This window comes from Jaculus jaculus, chromosome 11, assembly GCF_020740685.1.
Source record: "Jaculus jaculus isolate mJacJac1 chromosome 11, mJacJac1.mat.Y.cur, whole genome shotgun sequence".
NCBI lineage: Eukaryota > Metazoa > Chordata > Mammalia > Rodentia > Dipodidae > Jaculus > Jaculus jaculus.
In genome coordinates this window covers 27,116,394-27,135,791 of record NC_059112.1, presented here as the reverse complement: position 1 = coordinate 27,135,791, position 19,398 = coordinate 27,116,394, and the positions used below count along the sequence as shown (strand labels likewise).

General features: G+C 45.0%; 1 protein-coding gene across 2 annotated transcripts in view; it reads left to right on the top strand.

The window, feature by feature from the left end:
- The first annotated feature begins 484 nt into the window (after window positions 1-484).
- The window catches only part of LOC123453262 (TBC1 domain family member 1-like), a 40,615-nt gene continuing 21,701 nt past the window's right edge, over window positions 485-19,398 (top strand). Inside the window, exons 1-3 of one of the 2 annotated variants that reach the window (XM_045130026.1) lie at window positions 485-564; window positions 8,568-8,680; window positions 9,952-10,090. In XM_045130026.1, coding sequence (XP_044985961.1) covers window positions 535-564; window positions 8,568-8,680; window positions 9,952-10,090 — 282 coding nt within the window. In that variant the 5' untranslated portion in view covers window positions 485-534. The remainder of the gene's footprint in view (window positions 565-8,567; window positions 8,681-9,951; window positions 10,091-19,398) is intronic. The other variant, XM_045130027.1, reaches the window with a different exon arrangement.

The following is a 19,398-nucleotide window of genomic DNA, read 5'->3' as shown; positions in this document are numbered from 1 at the left end:
TTCCCCATGCCAGTGTTTGGCACACTCTCCTGTTGCTATTGTCCACCTTATGTTAGCCAGGGGGTGATGTCCACCTTCTGGTCATGCCATTGTTTTCTCCTGCCATTGTGGAGCTTCCCCCCAAGCCTGTAAGCCAAATTAACTTGTTTCCCCCCCCCCAAAAAAAAATACAAAAAAAAAACAGCCCAGAGGCCTGGAAAGCTCCTGAGCTGCTCAAGTCAGCCGGGTTTTTCCTGAGCTTCCTGTAGGGGGCGACACCCAGCGCGTCCTAACTTCCCGCCAAGGGCCAGGTGGGCGTGGCTACGGCTGACCACGCCCCCAGCTCCGCCCCGCCCCTTCCTTCCTCTCCCGGCCGCCCGCGGGCGCCCCCTCTCTTTGGGCGGCCGCGCGCGGGCAGGAGCGGCTGCCGCCACCGCCGGGAAGGATGCCCGCGCCCCGCCGCGCCCCGAGCCCGGCCCCGGCCGCCCGCGGGCCCACGGGCCGGCGGAGCCTGTGAGCGGAGCCGGCGGGCGAGGAGCCGCCGCCCGGGCGGCGATGTCACCGCTGTTCAGCTGGGTGGCCAAGGTAGGCGGTGTCGGGCGCGGGGCGGGCGCCCTGGAGCGCGGCTCCCGCGGCCGGCCGGGGCTCGCGGTGGGGGTCTCGGGCCGTCCAACCGCCGGTTCCTCCACGAATCCTGCCGCCCCGGGGGCCGACCGCCCGTTTTCCCACAGGGGGACGCCCGGCGCGACCTCCCCCGAGCGTGTGTGTGTGTGGACAGGCTGAATAATAAACATATCTTGGGGAGAACTAGTCTCTTGACCCTTTACAAATACCAGCTAGGTGGGGGTTACATCTGCAGCAATGATGCGATGCTTTTAGAGTTTTTTAATTATTATTTTTAGATTCACTTACATTTTTCCGAATACCTGCTTGTGGGCACATGTGGCTTCACCTGTAATTTAAGTGACAAAAAGTGGAGAGACAAACTAGCTAGCTCTAGTTCCGAGGCAGGCCCTGTGTAATAACATTCCCTGTGCATCCCCACCAGAACCGCCTCCTGAAACAGCTGCTGTTGGAATGAGTTGGCTTATAAAAACAGTTTTGAGTCATTATAAGCTTATTTTGTCCATGTTGTGGTTCGAAGGATCTTCAGCTTTTAGATATAATAGTAAATCTTAAAAATGTTAGTGCAATTGAAGAAGTGATTTAGGGGCTGGAGAGATGGCTTAGCTGTTAAGTGCTTGCCTGTGAAGCCTAAGGTCCCCCGGTTCGAGGCTCGATTCCCCAGGACCCACGTTAGCCAGATGCACAAGGGGACACCTGCGTCTGGAGTTCGTTTGCAGTGGCTGGAGGCCCTGGCACACCCATTCTGTCTCTTTCTCTGCCTCTTTCTCTGTCTGTTGATCTCAAATAAATAAATAAAAATAAAAAATATTAAAAAAAATAAAAAGTGATTTAGTGTGTAATGGGATCTAGATTGAGGAGTTGAGTTGCTTTTGTTATACTTGTGTTTTTTTTTAAATTAACAAATTAGCTGGGTGTGGCAGCAGACACCTTTAATCCCAGCACTTGGGAGGTAGAGGTAGGAGGATTGCCATAAGCAAAACCCTGGCTCAAAAAAAAATCAGCAAAAGGGGTTGGGGAAATGGCTTAGGGGTTAAGGTGTTTGCCTGCAAAGCCTAAGGACCCTGGTTCCATTTCCTAGGACCCACGTAAGCCAGATGCACAAGGAAGTGCATGCATTTGGAGTTTGCTTGCAGAGGTTAGAGGCCCTGGCATGCCCATTCTCGCTTTCTCTCTATCTGCTTCTCTCTCTTTCTCTCTAATAAATAAACCAATAAGTAAATCAGAAAAAACAACAAAAAAGTTAATTATTATTATTGAGGTAGGGTCTCACTTTAGTCCAGGGTGACCTGGAATTCACTCTGTAGTCCTGAGCTGTCTTGGAACTCCCATGACCCTCCTCTACCCCAGCTTCCTGAGGGCATGTGCTTATTTTTGATATTTCATGTATATATGTATTATATTTTCATCATGTATACATGTGGTGGTTTGATTCAGGTGTCCTCCATAAACTTAGGTGTTCTGAATGCTAGATTCTCAGCTGATGGAGATTTGGGAATTAACACCTCCAGTAGGTGGTGTTATTGTTGGGTGTGTTCCCCCATGCCAGTGTTTGGCACACCATCCTGTTCCTGTTGTCCACCTTATGTTGGCCAGGGGGCGATGTCCACCCTCTGCTCATGCCATCGTTTCCCCCTGCCATTGTGGAGCTTCCCCTCGAACCTGTAAGCCAAAATAAACCTCTTTTTCCCACAAGCTGCTCTTGGTTGGGTGATTTCTGCCAGCAATGCGAACCAGACTGCAACAACCCTATTTTGCCTTCCTTCATCCCTCTCATCCCTTATCCAGTGGCTGAGTCCGGGAAGAGAATGGCTCGTTCTCTCTGACAATCTGTAGTTGTCATTAGCTCATGCTGGAGGGGAGTGCTTGCCATGTGTCATCCTATTGTGGTACCTGTAAAGCCACATGTAGGGGGGTAGAAATTGAGACACCTGAGCTGTTTTGTTTCAGAAGCAGTAACGAGTACATTTTAATATTTTTAAAATATTTTATATAGTGATTGATTGATGGAGAGAGGAAGATAGAATAGGCGTATCAGAGCCTCTAACCACTGCAAACTAACTTCCAATGCATGCACCACCCTGTGCATCTGGCTGTACATGGGTAATTGGGAATCACAGTCAGGTCCTTTGGCTTTGCAGGCAAGCGCCTTAACTGCTCAGACATCTCATCTCTCCAGCGGCAGGAGTAAGTTTTAAAGATGGGCTATTTCTTTTTAAACGCTGTTACTGTTAGTCTGTTTTTAGGTTTTATTTACTTTTCCAGACATATTTTATAAGTTGCTGTTCACTGTAGAGTGAGGTGGATCTCTGTTTACTTTGCTACAGAGAGGACAGGGAAAATACCAGGGCATTTCAGAAGCACCACGGACCTTTGTGAAGATTGTCATTCTCCTCCAAATGGCAGGACTTTGAGGAGTTAAGGGACGGAGCTGTGGACTGTGGGCCAGATTCCATTTTGAATCATGTCATTACAGAATTATTACTCTGTACACCTCAGAATGTCAACAGCAAGAATTCATTCAGTTGGCTGGAGAGATGGCTGAGCAGTTAAGGTGCATGCCTGTGAAGCCTAAGGACCCTGGTTCGATTCTCCAGGTCCCACATAAGCCACATGCATGTGGTGGTGCATGCATCTGGAGTTCATTTGCAGTGGCTAGAGGTCCTGGCGTGCCCATTCTCTCTCTCTCTCTTTCTCTCTCTCCATCCCTCTCTCTATCTCTAATAAATAAATAAATAAAAATGAATCTTAAAAAAAAGAATTCATTTAGTGTTTTTGGTGTAAATCTATCCATAACTGTCACTTTATTTTTTCTCGAGGTAGGGTCTCATTCTAGCCCAGGCTGACCTTGGAATTCACTATCTACTCTCAGGCTGACCTCAAGCTCACAGCGAACCTTCTACCTCTGCCTCCTGAGCGCTGGGATTGAATTCGTGTGCCACCATGTATTTGATTTTAAAATACCTCTTGAAGATGCTGCTGTCTGGCTACATGTATATACTATGCTTATCAAAGTACCCAGGAAGCACTTCTCTTAATGTTCATACCCTTATATTAATGCTACTCTCACTTTTGGTAGAGAATCTTGTCTTTTCAGATGGCAGTGACCTTGGGATGACCCAGTGACCAGAGTGCTCAGTACTGCAGTATCTCTATCGCACCTTCCAAGGCTCAGGGTCTATTGGGAAGAGGTGGCGGAAAGAATGTTAGAGCCAAAGGAAGGGTAGGACAGGAGAGACGGAAAAAGAGAATGGGTGTGTAGATCATCAGGTGCAGAGGGGTGGGCTAAGGTGTGTAGAGGCCTCTGGCCCTCTGGGTGGTGGCTCTGAGCACCGTTTCGGTTTGCTTTTACAGTGGGAAGTGAGAGAAGAATGGGGGGGGGTCACACTGGCTGCCGTGTACTTTGGATGCAAGCTGGGAGACGAGGCTGTTGTGGTTTTGTTAGAGGTGATGGCGGCTTGGACTTGGGGAGTGAGGAGGAACAATGGCTACCCATTGTTCTTTTTTTTTGAATATTTTTTTATTTTTATTTTTATTTTATTTGAGAGCGACAGACACAGAGAGAAAGACAGATAGAGGGAGAGAGAGAATGGGCGCGCCAGGGCTTCCAGCCTCTGCAAACGAACTCCAGACGCGTGCGCCCCCTTGTGCATCTGGCTAACGTGGGACCTGGGGAACCGAGCCTCGAACCGGGGTCCTTAGGCTTCACAGGCAAGTGCTTAACTGCTAAACCATCTCTCCAGCCCTACCCATTGTTCTTTTTGGTTTAACCTTAAAAAACCATTTATTTATTTATTTGTTTATTTATTTATTTATTTATTTATGTGTGCCCATGAGCAAGAGAGCGGGGGTTGAGAGGAGAGAGTGAGGGAGAGAATGGGTGCTCCAGGTCCTCCAGCCACTGTAAACAAACTCCAGATGCATGTGTCACCTGGTACATCTGGTTTATGTGGGTCCTGGGAATTAAACCTGGGACCTTAGGCTTCATAGGCATGCACTTAACTGCTAAGCCATCTCTCTAGCCCATGTTTTGTTTAACTTAAGTTTTTTGTTTTTCAAGGTAAGGTCTCACTCTAGCTCAGGCTGATCAGGATTTCACTATGTAGTCTCAGGGTGGCCTTGAATTCATGGCAATCCTCCTACCTTTCCCTCCGAGTGCTGGAATTAAAGATGTGAGCCACCACACCTGGCAAAAAATTTTTTATTGTTATTTGTTTGTTTATGTATTTATTTTTAACTTTTTAAATAGACTTTTATTAAATACAAAATATTTTGAAATGATTTTTAAAATTCAGTTACATTCTTATTAGTATAATAATCTTTACAAGGTAAAGGAAAGCACCACCGTTAAAAATGTTCCTTCATAAAACAATATAAAATATATATGCCAAAATGATTTAATGGTAATTACCATATTAATGAATCATGAAATTCAAAGACTTTTTCTAACTCCAGACACACGTACATCAGAGGTCTCAAACTTATATGACATCAAGACCAAGGAGGAGGCTCACATAGAGCTGGAATGCACACCCAACTTAAAGACTTTCCAAACCCAAACATTTATGTGCACCACATAAAACAACTTGGAGCCAGGTGTGGTGGCACACACCTTTAATCCCAGCACTTGGGAAGCAGAAGTAGGAGGATCATCTTGAGTTGGAGCAACCCTGAAGACTACATAGTGAATTCCAGGTTAGCCTGGGTTATAAGACCCTACCTCAAAAGAAAAATTCCGTTATTTTTACCAACAGAAAATCACACACCATCGTATGTTATTGTCTAATAAAGATGTGCGCCACCACCCTGGCAAAAAGTGTTTTAAATTTTTTCCTTTTTTTTTTCATTTTTTTAAAAATTTTTTATTTATTTGAGAGCGACAGACACAGAGAGAAAGACAGATAGAGGGGGAGAGAGAGAGAATGGGTGCGCCAGAGCTTCCAGCCTCTGCAAACGAACTCCAGACGCGTGCGCCCCCTTGTGCATCTGGCTAACATGGGACCTGGGGAGCCGAGACTCGAACCGGGGTCCTTAGGCTTCACAGGCAAGCGCTTAACCGCTAAGACATCTCTCCAGCCCAGATTTTTTGTTTATATTCTAAATTATTTATTGATTTTGTTTCTCAATGTAGGGTCTCACTGTAGCCCAGAATGACCTGGAATTCACTATGTAATCTCAGGGTAGCTTCAAACTCACAGTGATCCTCTTATCTCAGTGCCTCCTTAGTGGTGGGATTAAAGGCATGCACCATCATGCCTGGCTAATTTTTATTTTTACTTATTTTTTCTTTTTTTGAGACAGAGAGAGAGGGAGGGAGGGAGGGAGGGAGGGAGGGAGGGGGCAGGCAGATAAGAGAATAGCTACTCCAGGGCCTCCAGCCACAGCAAACTGATTCCAGATGCATGCACCACCCTATGCATCTGGCTTATGTGGTAAATCTGAGTCCTTTGGTTTGGTAGGCAAGCACCTAAATAATTGCTAAGTTATCTCTCCAGTCCCTTGCTTAAGTGTTCTTATTCTTCTGTGTTTTTATTTTTATTTTTTATTCTTTTGTTGTTGTTGTTGTTTTATGAGATAGGTTCTCACTCTGGTCCAGGCTGACCTGGAATTAACTATGTAGTCTCAGGGTGGCCTCGAACTCATGGTGATCCTCCTACCTCTGCCTCCCAACTGCTGGAATTAAAAGCGTGAGCCACCACACCTGGCTTTTGTTTAACTTTTTTTTTGAAAAAATATATATTTGTTTGAGAGAGAGATTGAGAATGGGTACACCAAGACCTGTAGCCACTGCAAACTCGAGATGCATGTGCCACCTTGTACATATGGTTTCGTATGGGCTTTGGCTGCAAGTGCCTTAATTGCTCAGCCATGTCTTCAGCCTCCCTTGTTTACTTGTTTTTTTTTTTTTGTTGTTGTTGTTGTTTTTGGTTTTTTTTTTTTTTTTGGTTTTTCGAGGTAGGGTCTCACTCTGGCACAGGCTGACCTGGAATTCACTATGGAGTCTCAGGGTGGCCTCGAATTTACAGCAATCCTCCTAATTCTGCCTCCCAAGTGCTGGGATTAAAGGCGTGCACCACCACACCTGGCTTGTTTTACTTTTTATTGACAGTCTCTATTCATATGTACAATGTAGCCTGATCATAATCCCCTCCCATTATCCTCTTGTCCCCCTCCACCTCCCCACCCCACAGGGTACTCCTTAACTAGTCCCTCTTCTATTTTGATGTCATCTTTTTTGTCCTTCCTAATATGCAGGTCTTGTGTAGGTGGCATCAGCCACTGTGAGAATGCAATGCCCACCTAATGTTTGGAAGACAGTTACGCAAAGTACTCCTCCCTTTCCTTTGGCTCTTACATTCTTTCCTCCACCTCTTCCTCAAGGGTCCTTGAGCCTTGGGAGGTGTGGTGGAGAGGTCTCACTTAGTGCTGAGCACTAGTGTCTCTTCTCAGCCCTTGGATGAGTTTTTTTTTTTTTAAATTATTTATTTATTTACTTGAGAGCGACAGACACAGAGAGAAAGACAGACAGAGGGAGAGAGAGAATGGGCGCACCAGGGCTTCCAGCCTCTGCAAACGAACTCCAGACATGTGCGCCCCCTTGTGCATCTGGCTAACGTGGGACCTGGGGAACTGAGCCTCGAACCGGGGTCCTTAGGCTTCACAGGCAAGCACTTAACCGCTAAGCCATCTCTCCAGCCCCCTTGGATGAGTTTCAAGTCTCCCCAGTATTCACCCATCTGATGGTGACACTGAGAAGCTTCTCTGACCAAAAGTGAGAGCAGCATTTATATATGCTTATAAACATAAATATTTCAAGAGCAATTTGATGGGCATATTATATCCATTTATCCAAACAACAGTAGAAGCTTCCCCCCAGGGCTTATGTCCTCCCCAGCCACAGGCTTTTGACTACGTTTTCAGTACCAGGCATGACTTCGCTGCCTTGGAGCGAGCTTCAGATCCAACTAGAGAGCAGTTGGTTTTCTCCGTAATCAGCAAGCCACCATTGTACCAGTTGTCACTATTTTCCTGGCAGCTGTGTAGCTTGCAGAGTCCACTGCTGGCTAAGACCGTTCCTTACCTCATTCATCTTCCTCTTCTGAAATGACCTGGAGGCTTTGCTCTGCCTGTGTCTGAGTCACTGCTTCCCCCACGCTGAGTTCAAGCGCACGCCTCCTCCCAGCCGCCGCCGCCGCCAGCCACAGCATTCAGGAGCGATCCTGCCCTGGCTCTGGGCTTGTTTCTACTCTGACGTTCCCTGTCCACTGGAGTGCCCACCTTGGGTGCCTCTGGCCAGTTGGATTCACTCTTCTGTTTACCAGCACACAAGCACAGTAGCCTTTCTGGAAGGTGGCAGTCTGTCTGCTGCCAAGCGTTTATTTAGGCAACAACCTGCTGTCTTGCTTGAAGTCAGTGCTATCTTGTCCTAGATGCCTGATCTAGGTTAGTGGAGATGCCTGATCTAGGTTAGTGGGATGGTTACTTAAAGAAAAACGCAGGCATTTTTCTAGTACATACTGGTGGTACGTTTAATTAGTGGTGGTTTTAAGTTTAATAAAGAGTGAAGAAGTCCTAATGTCGCAGTCAGACCATTCTGTGGACTTGGCATATGTGTTACCTCTGCCCTGCACAGCTCAAATAAGCCAGGCAGGGTTTCTTTCGGCAGAGCTGTTGAAAATCATGTACTTGGCTTTTGGTGGCCAGTAACTCAGGTGCATGCTGGGCTTCCCAAGAGAGAAGAGAAGAGATCTGGAGTAGAACTCTCACCTAATCCATAGGGTTGCATGGCCCAGTGCAGGTCTATCATGAATGCAAGAGAAAGCTAATCACAGATTGTTCTCTGGACAAGGTCTGTAAATCCATTTGAGCCTACAAGTGCCTGCTTTGCCCTGCTGTACGTCACACCCTTTGCCCGGTTCCTGAGGCATCTGCAATTTAAGAACACTTTTTCACATGTTAAACAGGTGGAGAGTAATTCCTGGCTTTGGAATTGCATGTGCAGAAGCCTGAAGGCCCACTGGGGAACTACAGTCACGGGAGGTTGTCACTGCTGGAGGGAGACCGTTAAGCAGCACAGGTGAGACTGCACATGTGATCAGGGACTAGGAAAGCTGCCATTGTTTTTTTTTTTTTAATTTTTTATTTATTTATTTGAGAGCGACAGACACAGAGAGAAAGTCAGATAGAGGGAGAGAGAGAGAATGGGCGCGCCAGGGCTTCCAGCCTCTGCAAACGAACTCCAGACGCGTGCGCCCCCTTGTGCATCTGGCTAACGTGGGACCTGGGGAACCGAGCCTCGAACCGGGGTCCTTAGGCTTCACAGGCAAGCGCTTAACCGCTAAGCCATCTCTCCAGCCCAGAAAGCTGCCGTTTTATCTGGGACAGTAGGGATCCATATTTGTGACCAAATCCCTTAGGGAGGTTTGGTCCATTCCATGTGATGCCTCCTCAGCTAGCCTGTAAACTCTGTGAACCAGGGCACTGGTGTTTAACATACCTATGCAGACAAATCACGTGGGTGACCTGTAAAGAGTGGCTGTTTTTAGAGCTCTGGGATATGTCCCTAGTGTTGCATTTCTAGCAAGCTCCTGGGTGATAGGGAAGCTACTGGTTTGAGGCCTACACTTTTGAGTAGCAAGATTCCCAGTGTGTGTGCTTTCTGTTATACCTCTCATTGTGTTTAGGAGTTCTTACTTCTTAGAATAAATGCTGTGATTTCAATTGTTTTGAGAATATAGGGACTAACTTCCTATGAGATAAATATTAAAAAAAGCAAAAACAAAAAAAACACCAGGGCTGGAAAGGTGGCTTAGTGGTTAAGGGTCTTGCTTGCAAGGTCTGATGGTCAGATTCAGTTTCCTAGCACACATGTAAAGCTAGGTGCACAAAGTGGTGCTTGCATCTGGAGCTTATTTACAGTAGCAAGGGGCCCTGGCATACCCATTCTGCATATGAGCCCTTTCATCCCAGCAGCTGCTTCTGGCCAGATGTTTGTCCCAGCAATGAGAAGGTAAATAATGCTGACTCCTCCTGTCTCAGTAAGGTGGAGAGTCGTAGAGGAGGACACTTGACATGGACCTTTGGCCTCCACACACACACACCATGCAGATACCTACATACACACACACACACACACACACTCCCCCATGGTGCACACATCACATACCAAAATATAAAACAATTGAACTTGTTCTGTGTTAACTACTCCTCTCAGCAAATTACAAATGCCTCTGGTCTTCACTCTTCAGTGGTTTTAACCCTGCCTCGTATACTGTTAGGGTGTTATCGAAACTGGAGATGAGACATCAGACACTATTTGTTAAAATGATCGATGCTTCCTTTTCTTAGGAAAAAACCCACCATTGCTCAGAGCACGTGTGGATGCGTGCACATGTGCCTGAGAGCGTGCGCAGAGATTTCCCAGACAGGCCTGCTTCGGCGCATGTGCTACCCACACCCCCACGGGAGTGCACAGCTGTCACTCACGGTGAGCACTCCTTGGCACAGCTGGGTCACCCGGAGCTTACAGCTCCCGCTGGCATTACACTAGATGCACGGTGTGTCGTGACGTGTCTGCCATCTTTATCGTATGGAGCATTTTCATTCCTGTCTCAGTCCTTGTGTAGTGGCATGTCTGCTGTCGTACTGTCTAGAGCATTTTTTTTTAAATTTAATTTATTAGTTTTCTTTTCAGCAAATACAGGCAGTTTGGTACCATTGTTTAGGCTCATCCATGATCTATCCCCCCCACATTGGCCCCTCCTTGTTGATGTAAATGGGTCGTGCATTGTGGAGTTAGCCCACAGTTATTGGTACGATAAATGTCTCTGCATATCATGACCCAACATGTGACTCTGACATTCTTTCCGCCCCCTCTTCCGCAAAATTTCCCTGAGCCATGTTGGGTTCATTTTTGGTCTGCTTCAGTGCTGAGGTGTTGGGGGCCTCTGCATTGTTCTCAGTTTGTCGTGCTCGGTCGTTTCTCTGTACACCTGTAACCCTCAGGTGTCTTTTAACTCTCTGCAAAGAGAGTTTTGCCTGTAAAGAGTGTTGTGTACTGAGAGGAATACAGGTTTACTTTCACTTAGCGATACGCCTTCATATTCCACCCTTGTCTTTTTACAGCTTATTTCCTTTAAGTGCTGAAAAACACTCCATTACTTAAAGGATGTGGTTTTGAAAATAACATGTCTCCCATAAGCCTGTGGATTTGACCACTTGGTCCCCAGCTGGTAGTGCTGTTTGGGAAGGCTGTGGAGCCTTTAAGGGTTGGAACCTTGTTTGAGGAAGTATCCCTGCAGGGTGGGCTTTGAGGTCCATAGCATGGCCTGGTGCCTGTTCATTCTCTGCTTCCTGGTTGGGGATGTGATGTGCCCCTGCTGGGCTCCTGACCATGCAGGCAGTATGGAAAGCATTCCCTTGGAAAGTAAGCTGACTAAAGAAGCTTCCCCCCCCCCTCCACGCTGTTTCCAGTGAGGTGTTTGATCACAGCAGTGGGCAAAAGAGCTGCTGTAGATGTTCTGTGGATGACCAGTTGACTTGTGCTAGAAGGAGACTTTAGTTGTTTCCAAGTATTGGCAGCTTTGAATACAATTACTGTGACCATCTGTGTATTGGCTTTTTGTGGTCATATTTTCACCTTGTCTGTGTACACCACATGGAGCACTCCTTCCAGGTCATGTACTTAGAATATGCTTAGTTTAAAGTTTAAAAAATTTTTATTTAGGGGCTGGAGAGATGGCTTAGCGGTTAAGCGCTTGCCTGTGAAGCCTAAGGACCCCGGTTCGAGGCTTGGTTCCCCAGGTCCCACGTTAGACAGATGCACAAGGGGGCGCACGCGTCTGGAGTTCGTTTGCAGAGGCTGGAAGCTCTGGCGCGCCCATTCTCTCTCTCTCCCTCTATCTGTCTTTCTCTCTGTGTCTGTCACTCTCAAATAAATAAATAAAAAATATTAAAAAAAATATTTAAGAGAGAGAAAGTAAGACAGAGAGGCAGAGAGAATGGGCCTCCAGCCACTGTAAACAAACTCCAAATGCATCTGTCTTACATGGGTATTGGGGAATAGAACCTGAGTCCTTAGGCTTCATAGGCAAGCATCATAACCACTAAGCCATTTCTCGGGCCTGTATGCTTAGCTTTAAGAAGCTGCCCAACTGTCTTCTACCCCATGTACCACTGTGCATTTCCACCAGCAGTGAGTGGCAATTGTCCATGCCGGCTGTCCTCACCAGCATTTGGAACTCGGTAAATTATTTTAAGTTTTTAAATTATTTTTTATTTGCACACAGAGAAGGGGAGGGAAGAGAATGGTTGCAGCAGGGCCTGTAGCTGCTATTGCAGGCAAACTCCAGATGCATGCACCACTTTGCACATCTTGGTTTTACGTGGATACTGGGGAGTTAAACCTGGGTTGTTAGGCTATGCAGGTAAGTGCTGTATCCGCTGAGCCATCTCTCCAGCCCCTGTTATTGTTATTTCTTGTGAGACAGCTGAAGACATCATTTACGGCACACAACTAAGAACTTATCCCAGGGTGCCGCAAGTCCATCTGACCAACAGGTTGTTTGGGTTGTAAGCAAGGAAGGACTCTGAGGGGTGGTCTTGGCCATCAGATGGTGATGAAAGTTCTAGATTCATTGAGAAATTATCAACAGTAGCATGCCATCCCAAAGCTTGTGCCAGTGTCCGCAGCCTTGGGCATTCCTGTCTTTGCAGGCCCAGTGGGTGCACAGGCTCCATTCATTCCCGGGACGCCTGCCTCATCTTTCCTGTGTACACTTCCAATTGCACGTTTGCTGCTTCCTCTGCTTTGCTCATGACACAGAAGTTTCTAGGAGGAAGAGGGTACTGAGGCTCAGAGCTGGGTTTTCGTAATTATAAGAATGAAGTAATGTCTCAGGGCTGTTTTAGTTTGTATTTTCCTACTGTGATATGATTAATTTAGGGAGAAGAAATAATGTTGTCTTTTGAATTCCTATAAAGTGATATTTGTGAACATGGAAAAAACCTACAAAGATAATAATAGCAAATAATTTCCTTAGTGTTTTTTACTTTGTTGTTGCTTTTTTCCTGAAAGTTATCTTTGTATTTGTCATGTGTTATAATGAGATAAGACTCATGGGCTCTGCTCACTTCCTTTCATTGAACTTGGCTAAGTTAATTTTTCTAAGTATATTTTCTCATTTGTAAAAGAACTTGAAACTTATTTTTTGTTATTCATTATTTTTTATTAGCAAATGCCTTTATCCCTGTGCCACCTTCCCAGCTCAGTATTTCTTTTTATAAATGACAGACTAATGTCAAAATCTGCTTATGAAAGTCTGGAGAAAACATCCTGGTAGAATGGGGCAATGGAAGTTAGAGGCTGTTAAACGGGCGGTGCTATGTGCTGTGGGGACTGAGATGAGAAGGCACTCCCAGCCTTCTCGCTTCTTGCCGTCTGATGGGGAGAGGAGACCAGTGACGGCAACTGAGGTATTATACTGTGACTCTTGATGTTGCACAGAGAATCAGCTAGCCATCCAGGGCTTTGGGGAGAAGGTGAGGGCTGAGTGAAGTCTCTAGAAAAGGGCAAGTGTAGATCATGATGCAGCTGGTTATGAGAAGAATAGGAAATTCTAGTACTAATTTTAGCATGTTTCAGAATTATTTGGGGTTATTTTCTAAGTACCTTGTTTTTCTTTCTTTTTTTGCATGTGTGCATGTGTACACGTTTGTATGAATGTTTAAATATATTTTTATTTGTTTACTTATTTATTTGAGAGGGAGAGAGAGAGAGAAAATGGGCATGCCAGTGCCTCCAGCCACTGCAAACAAACTCCAGATTCATGCGCCCCCTTGTGCATCTGGCTTACGTGGATCCTGGAGAGTTGAACCGGGATCCTCTGGCTTTGCAGGCAAATGCCTTAACCACTAAGCCATCTCTCCAGCCCCATGTTTGTAGAATGTTTAGATAAGCTTCTAATTCTCAGACTAACATACAACTAGACACAGCTTATGGGAGGAAAGGGTTTCTTTCAAGCTTATTAGGAAGAAGCTGGCTCATTTCCATAGATCTAAGTAGAAAGACAACACCAACAGCCAAAGCTCCAGACTGTTCTTTTCCCACTTCAGGAGTGGACTCCAATATCCACCGCCAGTGACACCTTCTCCAGCCAGGCTGTGGGACGCTCGTTACGAGTTCATGTCTACCATAGTGTGTGAACATCCATTTGTGTGCACACATGTAGAAGCCCAAGGTTGACACTGAGAGTTTTGCTCAGTTGCTCTCCATCTTATTTGAGACAGGCTCTCTCATGAACAAACATTTTACCAATTTGGCTATGCTGGCTAGCCAATGCACCTCAGGGATTCCCTGTCTCTGCTTCTCCAGTGCTGGGATCATGGCATGGCCCACCTGCCCGTGTGAAGTACACAGGATGCATACACTTTATGTGGGTGCAAGGGAGATGACTCAGGTCCTCTGCTTGCATCACAGTCACCTTATTTACTTACTGAGTCATTTTCCTGTGTCTTGTCTTGTTTTAGATACCAGTCTTTTTTGAACCTTGAAGAAGGCATGTTAGCCAAATCATTGGGACACAGGGAGAGTCAGAATTCAGTGACCCTTTTCTTTTATTCCCAGCATAGTGTGCCAGTACTTGTGGCTGGGATGGTGCTCAGCCTGCTGGTACTTAGAAATGCTGTTGTGCGGGGAGCAGAGTGGAGCTTCCACTATAATTCCAATTGCTTTCTGCATAAAGAAATGGAAGCCAGCATTACCCTGATACCAAAACCAGGCAAAGATAGAACAAAAAAGGAAAATTACAGATCAGTCTCCCTCATGAACATAGATGCAAAAATTCCCACAAAATATTGGCAAACAGAATACAAGAATATATCAAAAAGATCATTCACCCTGACCAAGTAGGCTTTATCCCAAAGATGCAGTGATGGTTCAACATATGCAAATCAATAAATGGAATACATTATATAAATGGACTGATGGACAAAAATCACACGGTCGTCTCTTTAGATGCAGAGAAAGCATTTGAGGAAATCCAACATCCCTTCATGATAAAAGTCCTTCAGAGACTGGGAATAGAAGGAACATATCTCAGTATAATAAAGGCTATTTATGACAAGCCTACAGCCAACATATTACTAAATGGGGAAAAAATGAAGCTTTTCCACTAAAATCAGGAAAAAGACAAGGGTGACCATTGTTCCCACTTTTTTTTTATTTGAGAGTTACAGAGAGAGAAAGAGGCAGTTAGAGAGAGAGAGAGAGAGAGAGAATGGGCACACCAGGGTCTCTAGCCACTGCAAACAAACTCCAGATGCATGCGCCCCCTTTTGCATCTGGCTAACATGGATCCTGGGGAATTGAGCCTTGAACTGGGGCCTTTGGGCTTCACAGGCAAGCGCTTAAACACTAAACCATCTCTGCAGCCCCAATTGTCCCACTTTTATTTAATGTAGTACTGGAAGTCTTACCCATAGCAGTAAGGCAAGAGACACACATAAAAGGGATACAAATTGGAAAGGAAGAGATCAAGTTATCATTACTTGCAGATGACATGATTCTATGTATAAAGGATCCTAAAAACTCTACCAGCAAACTGTTAGAGCTTATAAACACCTACAGCCATGTAGCAGGATATAAAATAAATACACAGAAATCAGTAGCCTTCCTATATGCTCACAACAAACACACAGAGGATGAAATCAGCGAATCACTCTCATTCACAATTGCATCACAGAAAGTAAAGTACATTGGAGTAAACCTAACCAACAAAGTAAAAGACCTCTACAGTGAAAACTATAAAACACTCAAGTGAGAAATTGGAGAACACACTAGGAAATGGAAAAAAAATCCCTTGTTTCTGGATTGGAAAAATCAATATTGTGAAAATGGCAATCTTATCAAAAGCAATCTACACTTTTAATGAAATCCCCATCAAAATTCCAAGGGCATTCTTCACAGAAATAGAAAACAAAATCCAAAAATTCATTTGGAATCACAGAAAAACCTCATATATCTAATATAATACTGAGCAACAAATATAAGGTGGGTGGTAAGGTATCACCATACCTGATTTTAACCAATACTACAGAGCTGTAGTAACCAAAACAGCATGGTACTGGCACAAAAGCAGACATGTAGATCAATGGAACAGAATAGAGGACCCAGATGTAAGTCCAGGTAGCTATAGCCATCTGATATTTGATAAAAGTGCCAAAAATACTCACTGGAGAAAAGATAGCCTCTTCTGCAAATGGTGCTAGGAAAACTGGATATGTATCTGTAGAAGGCTGAAAATAGAGTCTTCTCTCTCTCTATGCACAAGAATTAAGTCCAAATGGATTAAAGACCTTAACATCAGATGTGAAACTCTGAAACTGCTAGAGGAAAAAGTAGGGGAAATGCTTCAACATATTGGTCTTGGCAAAGACTTTCTGAATATAACCCCAATTACTGAGGCAATAAAACCACTGGGACCTCATGAAATTAGAAAGATTTTGTACTGCAAAGGACACTGTGAATGAAGCAAAGAGGCAACCTACAGAATGGGAAAAAAATCTTTGCCAGCTATATATCTGGTAGAGGATTAATATCTAGGATATACAAAGAACCCAAAAAGTTAAATAATAAAAAATCAAACACGCCAATTAAAAATGGGCTATGGATCTAAATAGAAAGTTCTCAAAAGAAGAAATATGGATGACATATAAGCATCTATAAAATGTTCTGCATCCCTAGTCATCAGGGAAATGCAGATTAAAATGACATTGAAATTCCATCTCCTGTCAGATTGGCCACCATCATGAAAACAAATGATCATAAATGCTGGCAGGGGTGGAAAAAGAGGAACCCTTCTACACTGCTGGTGGGAATGCAATCTGGTCCAGCCATTGTGGAAATCAGTGTGGAAGTTCCTAAAACAGCTAAAGATTGATCTACCATATGACCCAGCTATAGCACTCCTAGGCATATACCCTAAGGACTCATCTCATTTCCTTAGAAGTACGTGCTCAACCATGTTTATTGCTGCTCAATTCATAATAGTTGGAAATGGAATCAGCCTAGATATCCCTCAACTGATGAGTGGATAATGAAGATATGGCACATTTATACAATGGAGTTCTAATCAGCATTATGAAATTTGCAGGAAAATGGATGGATCTGGAAAGGATTATACTAAGTGATGTAACCCAGGTCCAGAAAGCCAAGGGTCGCATGTTCTCTCTCATATATGGATCCTAGCTACGGATGATTGGGCTTCTGTGTGACACATAAAACTCAGTATCAGAGGCCAGTAGGCTAAAAAAGAGATATAAAGGGAAGAGAAAGGAAGGGAGAAGGGTACTTAATAGGTTGGTATTGTATATATGTAAATAGAAGAATAGATTAACGGGTGTGAAAAGGCCCAAAGTGAGGTCAGGGGAAGAGACTGAATAAAGGAAATGTGGAAGGAAGGCTAATGAAAATCTACGAAGATATAAATAAATCATATGGAATCCTCTGGTTTTGGACAATGGAACACTCAGGAGCCATAGATCGTTGCTAGAAAATTTTCAGTGCCAGGGATGGGATACCTTCCAGTGATTGTTGGCCAGGGAGGTCCCTGATGCCCCCCAAAATTATAGGCTATTGCTGAGGCCCTTGGTTTCCCACCAGGAATAGATGGTAAGACTCTATTGCTGAAGACTCCACATACTTGGGCTACAAAGCCACTGAGAAATCCTTCTGGAACTGAGCTGATAACCTCCTCTATGTAGACCAGCTAACAGAAAGCTGGAAGAAGCCATTCTACATGTAGTTCAATGGGAGAAAGAGATACCACCAGTGAAGATACTCAGCAGTGGACACTGCAAACCTTATAATTGGCCAGCCAGGCCAAATGAGCCAACGGGTGCAATCGTGGCATATCTATCATGGTGGAAACTAACTGCCCTCTAATTGGACCGGAGGTCGGCTCCATGGGAGGGAATATATCCCTAATACTGAAAACTTAAAACAGGGGTAGTTATGAGCTCTAGGGGTGTAACATGTGCTGATGTCTGGCTAAATGTATATACTATGCTCATCAAACTGCCCAGTAAGCACTTCTATTAATGTTCATACCTTTGTATTAATGCTACTCTCACTTTGGGTAGAGAATCTTCTCTTTTCAGATAGCAGTTACCTTGGGATGACTCAGAAGGTATCATAGTGCTGGAAAGAAGTGGCTGGAGTAGTGAGCAACATCTCGATCACACCTTCCAAGGCTCAGGGTCTAATGCGGAAGAGGTGGCAGAATGTAAGAGCCAAAGGAAGGGTAGGACTCCTTACAACGTGCTCCCTCCAGACACAAAATGGCCTGGATAGCCATGACCTCACAGTGCCTGACACTACCTACACAAGACCATCATAAGAGGAGGAAAAGATCATGACATCCAAATAGAAGAGACTGATTGAGATGGGGAGGGGATATGATGGAGAATGGAGTTTCGAAGGGGAATGTTGGGAGAGGGAGGGAGTTACCATAGGATATTTTTTATACTTATGGAAAATGTTAATAAACGTTGAGAAAAAAATCATAAAAGTGTGTGGTTCCATGTCCAGCTAGACTCAGTTTTGAGGTGACCACAGACTGTTTTTAATCATTTTATTGTTGACTTGTTCTGTGGGTCTCTCTTCCCTCTCTTTTCCTTGTCCCTCCCCTATTTTTTTCTCTTTTCTAGCTCAAGTTTGTAGGAGTAACTGGAAGTAACCATGTATATACATGTTCCCTGAACTTGTGCATATTACGCCTCCAGGGTCTGTCCTTGATCTCAAATGGGCACGTGGAGTCAAATGATCAGCCATTGTACGTTCACTGTACCTTTGTCCATTTGGAGCCTAGTTTTCTCTGACTGCAATAGTCTCAGATTGTCAGCCATTTCCACACTTCCACAGAGGAGAGAAGGATCCTGGGAGTCAACCTCCTTTTCTGTGTTTCTAAATGGTAATAAGGAGCTGGAGAGATGGCTCTGTGGTTAAGGTTCTTGCCTACAAAGCCTAAGGACCAGAGTTTGAGAGAGAGAGAGAGAATGGGCATGCCAGAGCATCCAGTCACTGTAAATGAACTCCAGACACATGTGTCACTTTGTGCATCTGGCTTAATATGGGTACTGGGGAATTGAACTGAGGTCCTTAGGCTTTATATGCCGGTGCCTTAGCCACTAAACCATCTCCCCAGCCCCTCCCTCTTATTTATTTTTATTTATTTATTTTGAGAGAGAGAGGGGCAGATAGAGAGATTGTGCATGCCGGGGCCTCTAGCTACTGCAAAGGAACTTCAGATGCATGCACCACCACCTTGTGCATCTGGCTTATGGGGGTGGGTACTGAGGAACTGAACCTGGGTCTTTAGGCTTTGCAGGCATTTGCCTTAACCACCAAGCCATCTCTTCGGCCCCCCTCCCTCATTTTTAAAGATAAGAAACAAGAAGCCCTCTGTAGGGACATGGCTCTCTTAGAGGGTTAACCACTATTACAGCAAGCTGTCTGACGCTTGCTCGAGAGCTCTCTCTGCATCTCTTGCTGGGAGATGGAGACTCTGTGTGGGTCGCCATGAGGTCTTGCTCAGCAGTGCAGAACAGGAACAGCATGCTGTCGTCAGGCCACAGGTCATTTAGATCAGATAAGAGGAAAGTAAGTGGGCCTCAAAGAAGTACACTCATTCTGCCACCAGCAGCCTGAGTGACCTTACCCAAGGTCACAACTCTGTGTCTCTAGTTGCCCTTGCCAGAAATAGGGGCCCAGAGAGGTTGCTTTCTAGTTTCTGGTCA